Consider the following 21,284-nt stretch of genomic DNA (forward strand, 5'->3'; position numbering starts at 1 on the left):
GCTGTAGTGATATTATTATATGAAGTATTAAGTTGTGAGTAAATTTCTAGAATACGATTGAAAAATATGTTTTCACGAATCACCACATAATAATTATATTATATCAGTTGTATAGTAATTAAATTTATAAATTTCTACGTCTTTAATCATTACCATATATTGGTAATTCAAAGATTTCAAACATCTTGTGATATTATAAGTTTACAAAATTTCTACTGTCTTAAGGGTTTTATTTATCATTACCCTTATATTAATTATTACTTGAGTTCGGTTTAAATTAACAAGCTTTATAATAAGTTTACTTTTTTTTCAAGCTCGGGTGAGATCGAAATCCGCTAGTTTCCTCGGGTGAGATGATGAGAATCCTACCTGCCTTCCATATCGAAATCAGCTAGTTTCCTTGTTCTAGAGTTCTTGTATCCTTACGTTATAGTATTGACTCTACTATATTACAAAACCGTATCATATATTTTTACTCCGCCCTAATTAACTCTACTATATATATGTACCTCTTCTTTCATTGAATACGCTTCTTCAACCCTTACTACTACAATGAATTGATGCTTTCAGTAAAGCCAAAATCTTCATTTTATTGTACCTTAGTGGTTAAAGTCATGACCGATGGTATTCAATTTTTTTTCGAACTAATTAATTTCTTTTATTTGTGTTAATGGATATCATAATTACTCTTTCTGGTTGCACCCGAACGGAGAAGAAAGAGTCCACAACACAGGCCCAACAAGTTTCCACTCTTTTATTAATGTACGACAACCCTCACATGTGGAACTTTGGGTATCAGCAAAGAAAACAGCAGCGATAGTGCTGAAGGGGCTCAGAAAGACACAAAGAAGAAAACATCGTCAATAACATCTCTGATCCTATAACCTCGTGTCATTGCTTTTCCTTAAGTCACTGTCCTAGGCATCTTAATAAGATTGCTCATTCTATCGCTAAGTGTCTTCTCTTGACCGTCAAAAAAAAAAAAAAAAATTATGGCCAAAAGAATAATTTGAGCTCCTAGGTGTGCACCATAGGTAGTGGCCGCGGATTTCCTCGCCACCAAAAAAAACCAAAAAAAAAAAAAAAAAAAAACTTCTGGAATGTATTTGACACAATTTATAGTCTTCAATCACCGGGAAATCACTTTTTTATGACCAATCCTTGAAGTTTGCAGAAATTTGAACGCGGAAATATTTTCCGACTATTTCCTCACACACTGTCCTCGACAAATTGATCCTCAGCTCTTTTTTGTTGAACACTACATCTTTTAGATTGCCAGATGACAATGTTTCCAAGTCTACCTCAATAACAAGACCGGCGCCTTCCGGAACAACGACAATTGACTTTGATAATGGGAGACTCAAATCACTGTCTAGTTGTACAAACTCCGTCTGTGGCTTATCAAAAAGTCGACTTCTGTAATACTTCTTCTCGTACATTGTGGAGTAGTTGTGATTGCTATAGCTAGCGATGACGGATCCAAAAATTTTAACCGGTAGAGATGAAGGATGGTCCGAAACGAACTTGATTTCCACAGTGGCTTGACATGCATGATAGAAGATAATGTAATGCAACAGAACATAACCATTACCTAGTTTGAAAACTGAGCAGAGTCTTTTATCAGGCGGAACATCAGTATAAGTCCGAACACCATAGCGAACACCATAGCGCTGAGTGATTTCTATGTAAGCGTAGGTAATTTCTTTGTTGCATAACTTCTTGGTACTTATGGGGTCTACGAAATAGAGATAAATACTGAATGCACAATCACAGTCGATTGGATAGTCGCCTTTTATTGTAACAAAACCCTTCCCCTGTGGGAAGAACTCTGGAGTATCCAGGTTACTTTCAAACATATTCCATTCACGGGTATAAGAATCTTCAACAGATATCTTTCCACAAACGGCAACCTCAAGGTCAGTTCCGTCAACATATACAGAAAATAACTCCGCCAACATAGCTTCGCCAAACTTCACTCTATCCTGATCAAAATAAAGATATCAAGTCAATTATGACAGCCTACAAAAAAGGAAAAGACAAATAACGGCATCTACAGACATATAACGAGACATCAGAGGTTGTGGTGGATCAAGAGGGGTAGGAAAACTACAACTAGAGATGTGATGTTCATGCCTTACACAACTATGTGTCTATATCCATGTATAAATTAGTTTACTTTAACAGTATCAGTAAACCTACTTTTTAAAGGGAGCGCTGAAGGCTCTGTTTGGTAAAAAAAACTAGCTCAAAACTGAAACTTAAAAAGGGAGTTAAAAATTGGGAGCCGATAAGGTAACAGATAATAGGTTGAAGGCGTAAAAAGGAAGATAAATAAAATTAGACACCTTATTTCTCAGATGTTACCTAGGTAGCGGTTCATTTCACGTAACTTATTTGGTTAAATAAGCTACTTGCAAAACAATTGAAAAATAAGGTGGATGAAATTATCGTTATGAAGAGTGTATGTTGTTCAAAATATTATGGGTTATTCTATGTGGTACCTCTGTGTTTTTTCGAATTCACGTGGTATCCTTGCGTTTATGAAAACATCAATGGTACCCTAAACTTTGTAAAATATTCTGAAAATACCGAAACTACTAAAAATCACATTTTTAAATAGTTAAATTTTGTAAAGAAAATATATTTATAATTGATTAACGATGTTTATGTTAATGTCATGACAAATTATTGCCAAAAAATCAATCCAAAATGTATAAACTAAACATTTAAAAGAGGCAAATTAGAGCATTTTAGGCATTTTAAGATGTTTTCATTAAGTTTGGGGGTACCGCTGATATTTTTGAAAAGTGATGGATACCACGTAAAATTCGAAAAAAGTATAAGGTACCACGTAGAAAAACCCTAATTTAAAACAATAACGATAATAGGTAGATTGAAATTATGATTTAATACTAAATTATATATATATATAATAAGTACCAAGTAATATGATTCAAGGGATGTCCATTAGGGCTAAATATTGCAAAAACAAAACAAAAAAAAAATTATAGAAAGGTGCTAATCTATAGTATTTTCACCCTTACCCGAACATGTAAATATTATTTCTTAAATCTAAAATAAACTTTTCTAGACAAAAACAATCGTTCAAAACGGCATACAAACCTAATCCATCAAATTATTATGACACAACTCACGAGGAGCGCAAGATCGGCTCGGTCTGAGAGCTTAACATGTCAAGCCGAGCATTAAGCAAATGCTACTCGACTCGAAGGGCTTGCGAGGAGTTCAAACTTCTGTGATTAGATAAGATATTACTCATATTTTATAAAAATATTTTATCATGATTGTACCTTTGTATCACACATATCAAATCTTCTCACTAATTTGCCAAATATTTTTACATATAATCTTCGAGCCTTATTATTGAAAATATCAAAAGGAGAAAAAACAACATAATTATATATAGGCTCGATTTGAGGTCGAGTTTGGCTCGAGCTCGCGTTAAAGCTCGCAAGTTTTTTTTTGGTCAATCGAAGCGCGCACTTAGTCACATTACAATAGAGGGGAGGGGGGATTCGAACCTGGGACCTATCGTCCACAATACCTCCGTCTTAACCACTAGACTAAGACATTTTCGCTAGCTCGCAAGTTTTATAACGAGCACATTTTAATCGGCTCGAGCTAGAGTTTCGGTTCTTGAGCACAAGCTAAGCAACGCTCTGCTCGTCTCGTTTCGCTAACGCCCTAGATGACCAATTATTCTCAAGCTCAAGCTCCGAGCCCGGCTCGTCTCTCGATTTTTCTCTAATGGCCACCTTTTTCAGCAGAACTAATTATTCCCCCAAACCCTTGATTACACCTTGAAAAATAGTCTAGATCAAAATGACCCTACTAATACTCAACATACTCATACTCTCTAGTTGGAGTTGGAGTTGGAGTTGGAGTTGGAGTCGGAGTCGGAGTCGGAGTCGGAGTCGGAGTCGGAGTCGGAGTCGGAGTCGGAGTCGGGCTCCAGGTCAGGGTCTGGACTCAAACTCAAAACTCAAGCTGAGGACACGAGCATGACCCGTAACCCGAATCATTATAACCCCTAAATGTTAACCGACCCTTATCCAATAATAATAGACTCGAAAATTACTCGAACTCCAAATGAACCCACTTAGTCGAATTCTTGCAAACCCAACCCCAATTTGCCCGTTTGACAGATTGAATAAGTATTAACATTTCAGCTCATAAATCAGAATATTCATCTAGCTCAAGTTGCTATGAGATATTAAGTGCTAAGGTAGTTTTGCATCAAATATTGAAGTTAACATGATAGATTATGTATAAAAAAAATGAAACTCATTGAAGTTACCGGGTTCTTTTTCTGATCACCGAGTATGTTGCTCACTCCAACATGTGAATCTTCTGTAAGTGCATCCGAGTCATTTTCTCCAACATATTTTTCTCTAATATCAACTTCCGGTATAAATTCTCTGTAAGGGGTTTCCAACCTCACAATCACTATGATAGTACCAAATTCATCATCAATTAGCTTTTTGCATTGGCCACCGGTCTGGAACTCTAAAGAGCCAGAGGCTAAACGGCCATGAGAATCTGAGATGTCTGCATCAATGACGAGAGAGGAATATATGGGCATTGCCACCACATATCTAGATAGCCTCATAGTCGTCCCAACCATAACCCGTTCAGGGTCGTCAAATGGCTTGCTAAAAAGAGTACACTTCATATGCCTCACTTCGTCATCGTTGTTGCAATATTGCCTAGCATTGGGATATCCCACCGCAATGTCTCCATAGACATCAACAGAAGGGCTAGTTGTGTCACGCTTACTAAATATTGCAACTTTTATAACCGCACGAACGGCATACAAGAATTTTGCATAGTAAACGACTGCGAAGCAATGCGCACCAGGAATTATCTTTTTTATGAGCTTATAAGAAGAATCTTCAAATTCTTCAGTAAAAGAGTGCAAATTATGTTTCTCATTAATGAGCACGGTGTTACGAGACTTGTCGCTGAGATCCAGATCAATGGTGGTGTTAGTGGTAGGACCATAAGACAAGAACTTATAAAATCTCTCTACTAGGGATAAGCTACCCCCGTTTGGGACAGTCTCGTGATTGGCAATGTCTCGCATATAGAGATTTGTAATAACACCTTGAGAATTGGTTGCGCGAATAGAACCATAAATGTCACATGGTCCATTACCATAATCAAAGTCTGTATGGAGTGAGACCGAGTATACTTGAACTAAGGGAACAACTAAACCTCTAGAAGGGTTTTTAAACCTCCCTGGCCGGTGACTTTTTTCATCTAAAGTCCATTGTTCATAACCAACGAACTGTTCTTCTTCGGAATCCCATTCTCCGTCTGAAGAAGTGCATTCTCCATCTGATGAAGAGAATTCTTCGTCTGATGACGAGCATTCTTCGTCTGATGACGAGCATTCTCCGTCTGAAGAAGCAGAACAATGACCATCTAAAGATGGTTGCTCATCATCTAGTTTATCAAGAGGATATTTTAATATGCTTGGTTGTTCAACCTGCATAAACAACATATGTTGTAAATGAAAATATAAAGTTTAGACTTTAGAGAGCACATTCAAGCATGAAGATTGTTCTACAGCTAAACAAACAAATATTACACACGTACAAGGCCGGCCCTAGGCATGTGCAACCCGTGCGGTTGCACAGGTCCCCCGTTTTCCTAGGGCCCAAAATCCTTGGTTTGATATATACGGAGTAGTATAATATACCTGCATGTAATTTTATTCTTTTATTGCTGGTTGATTTCCTTTGAGTTCAATGGGACGTTTCTTCTTACTGGTGAATGACTCCCATTTAAATGCATGTACTGTTTTAACTTTAGAGAACCTTTTTTTTTTAGCACATTATAAAATCAATTGGTCTCCCTTGTGACGGGTTACCATTTGTGGCGGATATTTTGTGAGTGAAAATGGTAACAAAATGGGTTAGTGGAGAAAGGGGACCACATGAATAGTGTTGCAGAGAGAGAAAAAGTGGGTACTTTGTGAGGTAAAATGGTATCCGTCACTCAAGAGTGACGGATATGTGCCGTCACAAACAAGAATTTGTGTTATAAGATAAGTATTGAAGTAATTTTCTGAAATTTTAATTAACAAAGCTTCAACACTAAAGTGGAAGAGTACTTTTTACATGAAGTTTATTTTACTATGTCAATATAAAGAAAATAAAAAGCACAATGATAATTAGAAAACGTATAAGAAGCTATTGTGCATTTTAAAAACTTTAATTATTAACAATAAACTCGAGACTTTATGGAGTTAAAGTAAATTGAATGAAGTCGATGTAGGAGTAGATCTAAATAATAGGCACGAATATTGTGCATTATAAGATAAGTATTGAAGTAATTTGCGATTCATGGTCTTTGGCCTAATTACAATGATGGCACTTACCCTTCTAACTGTAATCCTGACTCCCCTTTTGATCAAACACAGGTACTTTTCGACCACGGGTCAAGTATCATATCACTTGCGTATAAAAGACGGATATATCACTTGCGTATGAAATTTTTATGGTTTCAACATACCACTTTCATAAATAAGACTGAAAAAAACCACCCATCATATATTCCTACATGTGAGTGTCCCATATTGATAGAAAAAGAGAGAAGTTACCACTTTATAAGACAAGAGGCTACTCCTTCTATTGCCAATTGGTTTTAGAGTGGAACCTCCTTGACCTTACCTTATGAAGCGTATTTTATGATAAAATGTTACTCCCTCCATCTCGGACAATTGTTGTCATTTGGTTCACTATTTAAATATAACATTTTGTCATTAAATAGTGGGAGGGAGGAAGATACTGAGATACCGATCATTAGCTTAAGCCTTAATGGTCGAATCCAGGAATCAACCAATACAGTTTGATATTCGGAACCACGAATAAAGATTAATTCAAAATTTAAATAGAAAAAAAAATAAAAAAGCAAACCTGAGAAATAAAATTGGAGGTGCAGAAGAAAGAGGGGAAATGGTGGGCCCTGAGACGGAGGAAGTTGAGAAGAACATCATCGTACTTTGTTGTTGTCGGGAGCTTGGTAAGTAAACCTCCTATTTGTCGGCCGATTCTCATCATTCTCATCCCTAATTACAATTGCCTCTTGTGTATGCGTTTGATTGATGGTTTTATTTGGGGGGAAAATAGAATAAAGGGAATTTGGTGGGGATTCATTTCACTCTTCTGGGTTTTACATGATTTTTTGAGATATGGCGTATGAGTTTGGGACTTTCAGTGATCTACTTTCAATTTTTTTTATTTTTTTTAAAGGATCTCATAACTCAGACCCATACTCGGACACAATTTATTTGTTGAGGACCCATATTCATGAGAAAAAGGAACATACATCGGATCTACTACCTCAAATTTTACTTGTTTTGAGCATTTTTCTATTTTTTCTGAGTTTATTACCTCAAACTCTATTTGTTTTTTAGCATATGTGTATATTTTCTGAGGTTAAGACGGTCAAATTTATGTAAGTTTTATATGTAATGTTTTTGAGTTTTATTGTAATTTTTTTGAACTTAATGTTTTAGTAAATGAACTTAGAAACTTTATAGTAAGACTCATAATTTTTAAAACAAAGCTCAAAAACTTTATTATAATGCTCAGAAAATATAAACTGGTGGTAGTACATCGGATTTATAATCCACTTACTGCATATTCATTGGGTGTGAAAAATCGGACACAGTTTATTTGTTGACTACCCATATCTGACCCATATTCATTGGGTGTGAAAAAAATGAGACTCATACTCGACCCGTTAAAAATCGATCCGGCGGGTCTGGGTTGGGTCTTAGACCCACTACCATCCCTAATCAGTGGTCTAGTCTCCTGTCGCGATTTTTTTAAGAAATGGGTGAGTGAAAAATTTGTATGGGGTAACATTTGGAAGAAGGATTATATATGAAGGCGTGTTCAAACATAATCGGTGGAATTGAGGGTTGTTTGGGAGGGTAGTTCGTTTTAAATAGTAGCCTCTCATTTCTAAATATCCGTCCTAAAGATAAAACGGGTTAAATAGTAGCCTCTCATTTCTAAATATCCGTCCTAAAGATCTTGTCATTTCCTGATTTCCTAGACATTCTAGCTTTTGTCATATTTAAGACAGTTGTATACTTGAAGCGGTTCTAAAATCACCTATTTATCCTGTTATCCCCAGAGTAACACTCATTAATAGTTTGTACTCGAGACATAATTTAGATCCATTTCACGCTAAAAAAATACGCTCCTACTTACATACTGTATATTATACATTGGACAAATCTTTGTTAGTCCCTACTCCCTAGGTATCCTCATTTTAAGACGGATATTTTCGTTTTGAGCAGTAATTAATTTACGAAAAATCTAAATTTTCCACACAAAATCAAAGAATTTCTGTCATAAATAAATGGAAGCGTTGTTACACATAGAAACGGCTGACATACGCTGGCTTTCATCCTCTGTAACACCCACCACCTGTTTGACGAAATGCCTGAACGAAGGAAAGTTTGATAAACGAGAACTGTTATCCGGGTTTCGTGTAACGGCGAAGAAAACAGCAGCGATAGTGCCGAAAGGGGCTCAGAAAAAACACAAAGAGAGAATTGTCTAAGCTTGTATGGACCCAAGAAGCCATTAAAGCGTCAGCACTCCGAGATTGCAAGGTAGGCCAGTACCAGCATTCATCAGTGTGTCGTGAAGATGGAGTTCTCGAGAAACATCCTAGTTATTTGGGTCAAATGTCAAAGCAAACCCAAATCACAAAGAGCAACATACTTGATTATACGGAGTAGTTGAGAACAAAAGGGGGAGGGCAAGAGAAGTGGCAGACGAAGAAAAAAAAAACTTAAAGAAGAAGAGAGCGAACATACCAACAAGACCAGGCAGACGGAAAATATGGGGTCAAATCCGAATGACATTGACTCAGCTACTGGTTGCAAAAAACTAAACTCAGCCCGGGACACAGAGACAAAACTGAAGGTTGAAGGAAGGAAAGACAGGTGGGCTTAAAGCGAAGCAATAATATAAAACCATGATCGAGAGTAGGGAACCGCCAGAGATTGGCCTCAGAACGGCCACGTCTCTTGTGGTATTGGAGGGGAACGGGGATAGGAGGAACGATGGAGGTGGTAGCAGTACAAAAAAAACTTAGGGGGTAGGAAAGGTAGAGAGAAGGGAGAGTAAACTTAGGCGGTATCAAGATGCTGTCGTTACTACGATCATGATTCACGACCAAGATGCAAATATTCAATGTCATCGTAGGAAGATACAAACTGAGCATTACATACAAAAACCAAAAAAAAGATGAAACATGAATGAAACAGTGTTCGACAGAAGTCCAAACTGACCAGAAGAAAAGACACATAGAGATCTCGTACTAGATAAATATATTTGAGATTTCTATAAGCTAAAGTTAGTGCCACGATAGTCTAAACCTGAACTCAATTTGCGATGGATCTGAGAGTAATCTTGAGCTATCGATACCTTCAACTTCAATGCTTTTCAGGGGATGCTTCCAGCATTGTACTTCGCAGTTCAGCATATCCAAGATCGTCTACAAAAACAAAATATGGAAGCATGGGATTAGTTATAGGGAAATGATCCAGTACGTAAAATGATGCAATATATGGTGAAAACACGTGTTGAGTTTGGCTGATATTTCCAGGATTCATGTTTGATGGATGACTAAGAAAATAAAACTGCACCAAAGCAATCCATTCATATAAACAAGAAGACCACATTGGTAATTTCACAAGTTTTGCAAAATGGCATTCATAATAGCCATCTTCTCACCCAAATAATTCACCATGAATGGGGTTTGCTCGGACAAGGGGCAATTTTTTCCGACAATTGTAAAGAGAGAGGTTATATTGTCGCTTTTTTTTTTGGGACATTGTGAGGTATCCTATTGAATCTCCAAGGACAATAACTATGAGAAAACCAATGTAAAAGTTCAGATAAACGTAGAATATCAGAAATGATCGTCTTGATGCTTTAGGAGATGTCTTCAATACCATTAGCCTGCATAACCAGATTCAGGCAGTTCGAATTAGCATCCATATGGAAGTGGCCATTTGCAATTGCCAAAGTAATCGCTTCATTTAAAGCTGTAGCTTCAGCATGTATCGGTTCCAAGGCCCAGAAACAATGAATCAATTATCAATCTTGTACAAAATACTACCCAAATTATAAAAGATAACCCAACCTGCTGCTGCCCTGAAGTCCCTCTATTCCGAGCAGCATCACATTTAATCCTAATCCTCGTGGAACACGCCAAGTCACCAACTACCAAAGACGGGAACTGCATTCAAGGTGATTAATTCTATTCTTACAGAAAACACATGAAGGGTCCCAATCTAAATTTCGCGATTTAATTGCAAAATAACCGGGTACGGATTTGGACATTAATTTCCATATACAGACATTCTAATTTTCCAGAATTGGAAGATTCCATAACCCATCCCCCATTTTTACAGAACTTTAAACTACCCTCTTCCAACCGAGACCGATCCTTTAAGGTGGCTTTCTCATTCCATAGTTTCTCGAAAGCTACAGCATAACCACTTTTTATCAATTAATTTTCCATTTTCGTAAATTTCCAGAATAAACTCTCTTCTGTTCCTCCTATGATGAAGGAATAGGAAGGATCTGTGCAACCGTCTCTTCTCCAGAAAGAAGCTTTATACGATCCACATCCCATTTACCAATGTCATCTCGCGAAGATGAGGCTTCATGAAAGAAATAGCAAGGAATAGAGGTAATTATTACTAGGCTAATAGAATTCAAATAAAGGGATTGTGGAGGTATTGGTCTTAGAGGAGATAGGAGAGCATACCTAGCAAATGGGTCATTGGAGTCGGATATAAGTTCTGCAAATTTGAATCCGGGTCATTTAGAGTATGTTTGCATTTGGCATGGATGAAGCCAGAATTCAAAAGTAATAGAGGCCGATTTTCATATCGTAAAATGTCTCGTGAACCTCTCACGTAATTATTTTAGTGTAGTTGTCATTGACAATAAATTAAGTTTTTGTGTTTTAACATAAAAAAAATGTCATTTTACGAAGTACAAGTCATATTTTTCATAAACTAAATCAAAGATAACAAAGTTGTACATTATTTTAATATCGAACTATAAATTATGTTTTGTTTTATTAAAAAAAGTGTCATTTTATAAGCCTATATCTTATGAAAAAAACACATAAATAACAATTAGTCTCTTTTAAAGCGGCATTATAATAAATTTAGCAAGATGCCAAGATCATCTTTCAAATGTGAGTAAAAACCGTAATAAAGTCGTACGATGGTCTCATTTGATATAAAAATGTTCACCACGTAAAAAGGATTGCTCATAGTGATAAATGAACTATAAAGTTATCAAAACTGATAATTGGCTAAAAAGTTTTTATCGCCTAAAGTGAAAGTGTTACTAAAAGTCTAAAACTATATAATGAATCAGTTTAATTCAATTTATCAGTACAGTGAAAGTACAAATAATTCAACACAGGGCAAATCATGCAAACCAAATATTGAAATCCTAAAGTAAGAGAAAATGAAAATCGCAAAAAAAAAAAAAAAAAAAAAAAAAAAAAAAAGCATAGTGAAATTGAACACACTACTTCTGCAATAATCCCCTATGAGCATACAACGTCCACCACCGCGCCAAACAGAAACATTTGTTTTCTATATGCAAACATTTTATAAGAACTATCCGGCCATGCCCCGATTGGCCTACCCGTAGCTCCATAACTAGCATTCAGATTGATGTAAGTGTTTTATTCTTTTATTTAGAGGTAAGGGTCAGTTTCCGACAAGTAAAATTAAGAGCAACTGTCTGATTATGTATGAATTGGGCGAGGTCAAGTCAGTTTTGACGAGGTTATTCTGAACCATGTCCCCGTCCGTCAATACGGCTATACTCCATAAACGCAGGTAATAAAACTTGTCAATCTCATTTAATAGGCCATAACAGCATATATCAAACATATAATACTATTATTACTACTACTGTGGCATACCTCGGCAGTCAAATCCTGTAAACTTGTTGTTATTGACAGCACATCAGGGTGGCAAATACAGAAAAGTCCGTCTAAGGCCATAAGCGGAGATTCTACACAATACCAAGCATATGTTTCGTTCAGCTTTAACTCCCTGAGTTTGTATGGTGGGCTAGTATCCACATTCCTCAGTTGGTCCTCCTCTACCTCAATCTATAGATGCCAACATAATCTTCATTATTTTCATCTATAGTTACGCGACCATGACATAACTATGATCTGTCATGTGGACACAAGACATTATGATTTATGACCATTATGAACTTGTATTCATACCTTAAGATAGCCAGGCAACACAATCTCTAGAGATTGGAAAAAGTTTGTTTCTTCGAGAATCTTCTTTACCTTAACAAGCCAATCAGTGGTTATGGAACTCTCCATCGTATTCACCCATGGGGAGAGTTCCGCATTACAATCATCCGACACATTGATCAACGACACAGAGGTCTCCACTTCACAATTGTAACAAAACTCGATTAAGTTTGGGGCGTCAATTGTAATCTTGATCAAGTCGAAGCACTCTAGGATTCGAAGTTGCTTCAGCGAAATGCTTGAGATCATAATGCATTTCAGTATTGAGCATGAAACCAATACTAAGCTTTCTAGAGCTACAAGCCCATATAGCAGCTCAGAAACAATATCATCTGTTATAGTAGTACGATAAATAATCAACTCTCTCAAGTTCTTCAATGCAACCACATTCATATTCAATTGCCACGTAACAACCGTATCAGACCCATCATAAACAAACTTTCTAAGCGGGGATGCTTTGAATTTAGATTGTGTTATTTCAGTATCAATAAAGTCACTACCCTCGTTACCATTTGTTGGCCATGGAAGTGAAATTTTTCCAAGGTCACTAGTTGTAATAAATTCAACCAAGGGGCAGAAAGAGAGAATTCTCTGAATCAAATCCGCGTCTACTGTCTCCAGGACTAAAGTCAGATACTCAAGAGAGACAAGTTCCATGGTCCCATAATATGGCAGCACTACGTTCCTACAATTCAAAACTTTCAATGATTTTGCACGAAATAGAATCTCAGGAAGCCTATAGCCTGGTCTGTCTGGTAATAAGCAAATAGTTTGAATATATAACTCCTCGACTTGGTTTTGCACCACAACTCTTATCCATTCATCAGCCAAAAGTTCGATCTTTTCATCCAACGTAGGAAGCTCAAGGTGAAGTTTCCTTATTCTATAGTTCTGAGTATCATATCTTTGGATAGTTCTATCTATGAACCCCAGAAAACTTTGAATCACCTCATCATTAACATCGAAACCAAACTTCATTGAACAAACCCAATATTCCTTCTTATAGTCCTGAAGCCGAAACTCCAAAACCGGAACAGAAGACCAAGCTTGATACCACGTCTTAGACAAGACGCTAGAGCGACCTGCCTCTTTGGTATCGAGGTTTGAAAGAATATTATGTAGTATAAACTCCGGCAGCTCCGAAATTCTATCAACATTTTCCCCATACATGATGATTTTTTCACAGGAATTTCGTCAAACAGTTGGCATGCACTATCTAAAATTCCAGATCTTTAGCTAATCTAACAAATACCCAATTCACAGTTCATGTTCATCATTTCAGTACGACAGTTTTGCAACATAATCAATTAAACACAAAAATGGAAAATAAGTAAAGGAAAGGAGTATACCAAAAGGATTTGAATTAATCGAGCACATGGGAAACCCAGCAAATTCAATTATATTTGAGAAGTTCAACTTTTCATTATTAGTTTCTTCATAATTTCTGCAATAATTTCTGGAGATTTTAGAAAGTCATCAATATTTTCTGAAACTTTTGCTTTTCTTTTCCCAAAAGTGATGATTTTCGTTTTCCAATTGATCTTTACAGCATCCGCAATACAATGGAATTTCACCAATTTTCACCCCATATTATTTTAGTTTTTCTTTCGGTTTTCAAAATCGTTTTAATCTTTTCTCTCGATTTAAATTTTAAGTTTTTATAACAGAAATCTGAAATTCGATTTTAAAACCTGTAAGTTTACCTTACTTTCCATTACATTTTCGCTCCCCTTTTATTTTTCATTTTCCCTTTTCTATTCGTTTTTTGAGGTGTACGTGTACCTATGGATGGTTCTAAAGGATGATTCATGTCAGCCGACCCCAAATCATTTTGGGATTAAAGCTCTGATGTTGTTGTTGTTGTTGTATTATTTTAGTTTTTCTCCCCCTCCATTTCCTCCATTCCGATTTGCTCTAAAATAATATTGGATTTCCTACTCTCCCTCCCTTTCTTTTCCCTTCAAATCCTCAATTCAAACCCACCCTAACAGTAAAGTGTGGGAACTGGGAAGGGTAGATTAGTTCATAATTCATATACCAAATTTTTTAAAAAAAATTGGGAAATAATTGAAAAAAGGAAAAGTATTAAATATCAGCCAACAAATTAAAAGGAGGTAAATTGCACCAATAATTAAAGTTACACAAATTCTTGTTTGTGACATAACATATCCGTCACTCTTGAGTGACGGATACCATTTTACCTCACAAAGTACCCACTTTTTCTCTCTCTGCAACGCTATTCATGTGGTCCCATTTCTCCACTAACCCATTTTGTTACCATTTTAACTCACAAAATATCCGCCACAAATGGTAACCCGTCACAAGGGAGACTAATTGTTAAAGTTATGGGGGTTAATTTGCACTTACTTACTAAAAGTTATGGGGGCAAGATGCACATATGAGGGAGTTATTTGCTACTTTCCCGATTAAAAAACCAAATTCTCATTGAAGACGGACACTATCCGTCACAAGCAGAAGACGGATAGTATCTCTCTCACAAAATACAAATGAATAGTGCAAGTGGGGGAAAATGGATACCACAACTTGCCCTCCCACTTGCATTTTGTATTTGAATACTCCCTCCATTCAACTCCACTTTATATGTTTGGTTTATCACGTTTGTCAACGCCACTTTGATGCGGTAAATATCTTTAGTTACGTATTTGCAAAAATTATAAAAGTTATATATTTTTAATGTACTCTTAAAGACGAATCAGATAAGATCCCGCATAAATATATTTTAACTTATGTATCGACAAAAGTTTGAAGTTGAATGTTCGCTTGTGAATAGCGTGCAAAAGATAAACATATAAGGCATCGTTTGGTTGGCACTAGAAATGTGGGGGAATTCGAAAATCCCATGAATTGGAAAAAATGAAGATGTTTGGTTACCCAAAATCCCATGATTTACTTTTTCCTAGGAATTGCAAACTCCTCCATAATGGAGGAGTTTGATTACCTAGCTCCCCCTAGGTAGTTTGAAATTCCTGTGTCCATTCAATTCCTACATGTCAACCAAACGTCTTTTTAGTAATTCACATGAATTACCCAATTCACGTGTTTTTGAAATTAACGAGAGATTAATTCCGCCATGACAACCAAACAACGCCTAAAGTAGAGTTGAATGGAGGGAGTATAAGTTAAATTACAAAAAAATCGGGTACATTTATCATTTATGGTCCCGATATTAAACTCGTTATCCATATCCTTTGACTTGTACAAAGTTTATGTGAATGGAGCACCCCATCGCCTATGGATAATGTCACTTGCATATTGTGAGAAGAGCATTATCTGTTTTCAACTTGTATTCAATGAGAATTTGTGGTACATATTATAGGTCAATTTTTCCAGTTAACAATGTGAATTTTTAAGCTGCTCTACATTATTTTTTCCATCGTTCTTTTTTCCTCGCTCAAGTTTCATCTCGGTTGATGTTGACATTCGTACTCGACATCATGACACGGTTGTTTTCAAGTACGTGTATAATGTTTTAATATTTTGTGAACGTTGAGCGTAAACATGAAATTTTTTACTGTTTGTCTTTACTAGTTTTGCTTTTATTAAATTTGATGGTATTTTAAACTAAAAAAAAAAATACATTTTAAATTAAAAATGGTATATCGAGTATGGTTCTATGAATTTCAAGTCCTGATGGGTATGAGTCGGGTATGAGTACATTATGAGAACACAGTACGGGCATGGCTTTTACTAGACCCTACCCATACCCTACTTATCGCCCTCCATAGATGTAAGTGTGAAACGCATCTAAAGCAACTCATATGCTGCATCGAGTAACCTAGTCGTAACTATAAATGTCCAAATTCAATAATTGAGTTAAGTAAGTCAACAATAGAAATGGACTTATCATCCATGATCCATCTAACCATGAACTTATGAGAGTCATCATGGGTCGAAACTCGCATGCATGTAAAAATAAAAAGGTTAGAGCATAAACTTCCTCAAGGTAGCCTCGGAACGAACATTGGAATGACGATAAACGAGACCTCTTCTGATTGCATCCCTCCATTTTTATCGGCTGGATTCCCTAGAGAAAGAAAAAGGAGAGTGTGTCGTAAGAACAAGTGACTCTGATCAGCACCTATGTTACTCCGACATGACACGACATTTCGACACTTAAAATATTTTATCATGATTACATAAAATATTGCTCGACTCGAAATGCTCGTGAGCGGCTCGAACTTATGTGATTAATAAGATATTGCTCATATTTTATTAAAATATTTTATCATGATTATATTTTTGTACCACACATATCAAATGTCTCGGTGATTTGCCAAATATTTTTATACCTTCGAGCCTTGTTATTGAAAATATCTAAAAAAAAAAATAAAAAAAATAAACAATTTTATATAGACTCGATTTGGGCGCGAGTTTTGCTCGAACTCGCGTTAAAGCTCGCAAACTTTATAACGAGCACATTTTTTTCAAGCTCGGGTAAGTTCGAAATTAGCTCGAGCTCGGGTTTTGGTTCTTGAGCACAAGCCGGGCAAGACCAAGCTCGGGCTCGACTCGGCTCATTAACACCCTAGTGACAACCCAAGCTTGACTCATAAGTCATAACATGAATTAATCTGACCAAATATGGATGACTCAATTATTTATTTGCTCTGACAAAAAAAAAATATTATTTATTTGACCATCATATATAAATAACTTGATAATAACAATTCTGAAAATAATTCAAAATGACTGAAACAAACTTGATCTGACTCGTATTTTTGAAAACTCGGAATGAGCCAGTTTAGTAAGACTAGACTCGCACCCGAGCCGATGGACCTGTACTGCCAAATATTTTTAAAATACTGCCAAATATTTTTAAAATACTGCTCATACGGAGTATGACATAGTTACAAAAAATTTAGAAAATGGTCGAGTGAGGGGAAATAGCCAAGGCTGATGCTTTCCAACAAGTAATAAAAAATATCAACATTAAAATAAATAAAATCTAAGTTTATTTTCTAAGTTATTCTTCCTTCCGAAAGTTTCAAATTTATATTTTATTTTCATAACCGTGAATCCAAAGTCCCCACTAAATATAAAATTATAAATAATTTTGTAGTATAAAGCCCTAGCAAAGCTAAGCCGTATAACTAGTACAAAAAATGATGTAAAATACAGTGATGATTTTTATAAAATATTAAGATACCTGTGTACAGTTGTGAGATCCCGAGGTACTGTGGAAGTTCTTAATATGACTACCAAGACAACCTGAGCCTGGTTTCAACCACAGATGAATGTGAAAGTAACCGAGGGCATTCCATGCTTTCAACTTCAACGCTTTTCAAGGGATCCTCACAACACTCCGCTTTTTCCTGGAGGATGCTCAAGATTAACTGCCAAAAAAAACGATTGGCAAATTAAGGTTTTAAGGAGCTTAATGATTCATAATTTCAGGGTTCAAGTTCCATACAATCGTCAAACATAAGATGGGTAGTAAGTTCAGGGAGATGATGATTCAGAGAGCAAAATAATGCACTATTTAGTGGAATGGTTTTGGCTAATACTTTCAAGAATCAATTTTACGGACGACCAAGAAAGTTAAAATGCACCCAATCAATCTCCTGGATTTTACTACTCGGAAAATAAGCAAGGCAAGAAGTAGAACTATTTCAGCCCGGGTCACATTTTAATATGGTGGAGGCCTGGAGGGTCACTGAATAAATGTAAGTGCATAATGGGGTTTGCCGGTAATGGCAATGCTTGGAAGTTGGAAGAGTTAGGGGTGAGGAAACTGGTAGTTTGGGCCAGTTATAAATTGGACAAATTTGGATACGCAACATTGTGCATAAGTTGGGGCAATCAGGTCAGCTTGGAAGAGGTTACGGACAATAGTCAGAAACACCTCCAAAGGATGACGCATTGGTGCGTTGAAATTACGGACAATAGTCACAAACCCCTATTCCTCCCTCCACCGTCACTCCCTGTCAATTTTCCTTTAGTTTTGCCTTCATACCCTAGCACCATACCATCAGGCAATGAGGCAAGTATGCAACATAGCATACCTTAGCCGCCTGTAAATCGGTTGACATTGACAGCACATCAGGGTGGCAACACCAAAACAGTCCGTTGAGAAAGGCCACAAGTGAATTTTTGGCAGGATTCAGCAGCTTTAACTCCCTGAGTTTGTACGGTGCGCCAGTACCAACATTCCTCAGTTGGTCCTCTTCGATCACAATCTATATAGATGTCAACATAATCTTCGTTATTTTCATCCATAGTATCCCGTACTCGAAAATAAATAACCGAAATACAACTATGTTTAGTCATTTGGGGACAAGAATAATAAACATTAAACATAAATAAATAAATCAGAAATTCATACCCCTGGAAAAGTCAACCGCTTAATCTCTAAAGATTTGAAGACGTTTGCCTTTGTGAGAAACTTCTTTAAATTAATAAACCAAAAAGCACGGACCAAACTTGGACACAATGGATAGAATTGAGCATCACAATGATCCAGCGCTTGAATCAACGACAGGGAGGTATCCACTTCACAGCTGCACAAAAACTCCAGCAACTTAGGGGCGTCAATCGTTGCCTTTTCTAACCCCGAGTTATCTGTAATTCGAAGTTGCTTAAGCGAATTGCTTGAGATGTTAATGCATTTTAGCATAAAGCATTTCCAGATTACTAAACTTTCTAACACCACAAGCCCATGTGACAGCTTTGAAATAACATCATCTGTAATAGGAACAAAACGCAACTCCAGCTTTCTCAAGTTTTTCAATGCAACCACGTTCATGTTGCATGGCCACGGTAATTCCTTACTAAGATCTCCTCTACAAACAAACTTTAACTTTTGAAGCTGAGATGCTTTGAGGCTCGATTGCATCATTCCGCTACCACAGCTTTTGATTCCTCCATTAACTTCTTTCATCCAAGGAAGTGAAATTTTATTTAAGCAGTTTTTATATGTAATATCTAATTCAACCAAGGGGCAGGAAGAGACAATTCTTTGAAGCATATCATCATCTACAGTTTCCATGGACAAAATCAGATATTCGAGAGAGACGAGTCCCATAGTCTCATAAAATGGCAGCATGATGCCGATACCTGCCAAAACTTTCAGCGATTTTGCAGAAAATAGAATCTCAGGCAGCCTGTATTTGGTTTCAGAAATTATCCAGATTTCCAATTTCTGGATTTGGTTTTGCACCGCGAACGTTATCCATTTGTCAACCAAAGATTCTATCTTTCCATCCACCTCAGGAAGCATAAGGTACAATTCTGTTATTCTATACTTCCGCGTAATGTATCTTTCCATGATCTTATCAATGAACCCTACAAAACGTTTAACCATATCATCATCATAGCGGCGCGGCTCAAATTCCTTAATGTATTGAGGCCTAAAATCCAAAACCGGAATGGAAGACCAAGCAGCAAACCACCTCTTAGACAATACACTAGCGCGACACGCCTCTTTAGTACCAAGCATTGACAGAATAGTATGCAGGATAAATTCCGGTAGCTCCGAAATTCTATCAACTATACCCCTTTGCATCTTTGCTACATTTTCCACAGACATTATGATTTTTCTCACAGGAATTTCCTCAAACAGTTGATATGCACTATCTAAAACCCTAATTTTCACAAATCTAGTTTATTTGTTTACTAGAAATTAAAATTAAGAACTACCCATCTCAAACAACAGTACACTACAACTATAAAACATAATTAATTAGAAATTAAGGAAGATAAAATAACAAAAGAGTTTACCAAAAGGGATGTATGTATACTTGAGATATTACACTGAAATTACCTACATTTCAGCTGATTCCCTTGATAAATTCTGGGTAAATCTTCCTCAAATTAGTAATTTAATTGGGTAAAAAATGTGAGGAGAAAAAGAAAATGTGGTGAAGAAATTATAGTTAGGAGAGTAAAGGGTTTAATGGAGTTCCCAGAAATTGAAGAGGGTTTTAATGTTTTATTGTAGTGACAGTAAAAGTAGATACTGAGTAATAAATGGTCCGACCCGTGTTTTTGAAAATTGCCAAAGTGACCGACCCGAATGGTCCGACCCGAATTTCAATCTGATAACCCGAGCTTGACCCATAACATGAATTCATCTAACACAATATCAACGACCCAAATGTTTATTATTGTACTCTTACCATTAAGGCAGAGTGAAAAATTTCAATCCGAATTTGGTCTGAAATTCAAATTAAAAAGTCTGAATATTGAATATCAATTAAACTGGATATTCAATCCGGTTTTTTAGGGTTAAGCTGAATCGGATGTGGATTAAGAAATTTTAAAATCGGATGTCCGAGTATTTCGAGAACTGTTTAAAACCGGATATCCGAATATCTCGTAAAGACAATGAATTTGAAAAAAAAAATCATTTTCGAAGCTTGTACGTGTACCCGTGAGCTCTAGTTAGTTAAACAATATTTCGTCAAAAGATTTTTAATGAACATTTGATTTAACACAAAACAAAAACTTTAGAGAGACGGTTTCTCAATAGCGTTATTGAAATATCTCTCACTGTCTCACATGATAAGAGGGGGGGGGGGGGGGGGGGTTATTTAAATTCTATTTTTCATGTTATGTCTCCCACTAATTTAATGGGAGACGGCCTCTCAAGTCTCACGAGACCTACTCTGTATGTAAAAGGTGGCCATAAAAAGCTCGTCACACCATATGATGGTCACAAGTCACAAACAATAACTAATCAATCCTCTTAAAAAAACAGCTAGTTTTCCTTAAGACGCTCTATCTTAGGGGTCGTTTGGTTACCTACTAAAAACCACAGGAAGTACAATTCATGTGAATTGAAAAATGGGTAACTTGTTTGGTTACCCCAATTCACATGAATTGGAACTTCCCATGAATTCTAATTCCTCCATAATGGAGGAAGTTGCTTACCTATGTGGAAATGCCTACATGAATTGCAATTCCTATAT

The 21,284-nt window shown here is 36.4% G+C and overlaps 3 protein-coding genes across 8 annotated transcripts; all 3 read right to left on the reverse strand.

The window, feature by feature from the left end:
* Nucleotides 1-738: 738 nt before the first annotated feature.
* On the reverse strand, nt 739-7,291 carry LOC141606653 (uncharacterized). Of its 2 annotated transcripts, none has more exons than XM_074425862.1 (3): nt 6,942-7,291; nt 4,361-5,509; nt 739-1,982 (listed from the first exon to the last, which is right to left on the reverse strand). In XM_074425862.1, the coding sequence occupies exons 1-3, from the start codon at nt 7,089-7,091 to the stop codon at nt 1,149-1,151; spliced, it is 2,133 nt and encodes a 710-aa protein (XP_074281963.1). In that variant the 5' UTR covers nt 7,092-7,291; the 3' UTR covers nt 739-1,148. The 2 variants fall into 2 exon arrangements, with proteins under 2 accessions (XP_074281963.1, XP_074281962.1); XM_074425861.1 differs by having other exon boundaries at nt 4,319-5,509.
* Nucleotides 7,292-9,182: 1,891 nt separating this feature from the next.
* On the reverse strand, nt 9,183-14,222 carry LOC141606654 (F-box protein At3g59000-like). Of its 4 annotated transcripts, none has more exons than XM_074425867.1 (5): nt 13,707-14,222; nt 12,322-13,042; nt 12,007-12,198; nt 10,195-10,290; nt 9,183-9,543 (listed from the first exon to the last, which is right to left on the reverse strand). In XM_074425867.1, the coding sequence occupies exons 2-5, from the start codon at nt 13,012-13,014 to the stop codon at nt 9,403-9,405; spliced, it is 1,122 nt and encodes a 373-aa protein (XP_074281968.1). In that variant the 5' UTR covers nt 13,015-13,042; nt 13,707-14,222; the 3' UTR covers nt 9,183-9,402. The 4 variants fall into 4 exon arrangements, with proteins under 4 accessions (XP_074281968.1, XP_074281965.1, XP_074281964.1 ...); XM_074425864.1 differs by having other exon boundaries at nt 12,322-13,598; XM_074425863.1 differs by having other exon boundaries at nt 12,322-14,222.
* A 1,938-nt stretch (nt 14,223-16,160) lies between these two features.
* On the reverse strand, nt 16,161-20,330 carry LOC141606655 (F-box/LRR-repeat protein At3g58900-like). Of its 2 annotated transcripts, XM_074425869.1 has the most exons (5): nt 20,095-20,330; nt 18,701-19,659; nt 18,381-18,554; nt 17,525-17,711; nt 16,161-16,402 (listed from the first exon to the last, which is right to left on the reverse strand). In XM_074425869.1, the coding sequence occupies exons 2-4, from the start codon at nt 19,640-19,642 to the stop codon at nt 17,574-17,576; spliced, it is 1,254 nt and encodes a 417-aa protein (XP_074281970.1). In that variant the 5' UTR covers nt 19,643-19,659; nt 20,095-20,330; the 3' UTR covers nt 16,161-16,402; nt 17,525-17,573. The 2 variants fall into 2 exon arrangements, with proteins under 2 accessions (XP_074281970.1, XP_074281969.1); XM_074425868.1 differs by having other exon boundaries at nt 18,701-20,329.
* Between the last annotated feature and the right edge of the window lie 954 nt (nt 20,331-21,284).

Source organism: Silene latifolia, chromosome 10, assembly GCF_048544455.1.
Source record: "Silene latifolia isolate original U9 population chromosome 10, ASM4854445v1, whole genome shotgun sequence".
Classification (NCBI taxonomy): Eukaryota; Viridiplantae; Streptophyta; class Magnoliopsida; order Caryophyllales; family Caryophyllaceae; genus Silene; species Silene latifolia.

Excerpts from the sequence above, each read along its gene's own strand:
- LOC141606653 (XM_074425861.1), bottom strand. The coding sequence starts at position 7,091 with ATGAGAATGATGAGAATCGGCCGACAAATAGGAGGTTTACTTACCAAG. Across the intron at positions 5,510-6,941 it reads CCTCCAATTTTATTTCTCAG|GTTGAACAACCAAGCATATT; the intron begins GTTTGCTTTTTT and ends TTGTTTATGCAG. Across the intron at positions 1,983-4,318 it reads GTGATCAGAAAAAGAACCCG|GATAGAGTGAAGTTTGGCGA; the intron begins GTAACTTCAATG and ends TATTTTGATCAG.
- LOC141606654 (XM_074425864.1), bottom strand. The coding sequence starts at position 13,527 with ATGTATGGGGAAAATGTTGATAGAATTTCGGAGCTGCCGGAGTTTATA. Across the intron at positions 12,199-12,321 it reads TGTTGCCTGGCTATCTTAAG|ATTGAGGTAGAGGAGGACCA; the intron begins GTATGAATACAA and ends TGGCATCTATAG. Across the intron at positions 10,291-12,006 it reads TACAGGATTTGACTGCCGAG|TTCCCGTCTTTGGTAGTTGG; the intron begins GTATGCCACAGT and ends CCTTGAATGCAG.
- LOC141606655 (XM_074425868.1), bottom strand. The coding sequence starts at position 19,903 with ATGTCTGTGGAAAATGTAGCAAAGATGCAAAGGGGTATAGTTGATAGA. Across the intron at positions 18,555-18,700 it reads AGCGGTTGACTTTTCCAGGG|ATTGTGATCGAAGAGGACCA; the intron begins GTATGAATTTCT and ends ACATCTATATAG. Across the intron at positions 17,712-18,380 it reads CCGATTTACAGGCGGCTAAG|TTAATCTTGAGCATCCTCCA; the intron begins GTATGCTATGTT and ends TTTTTTTGGCAG.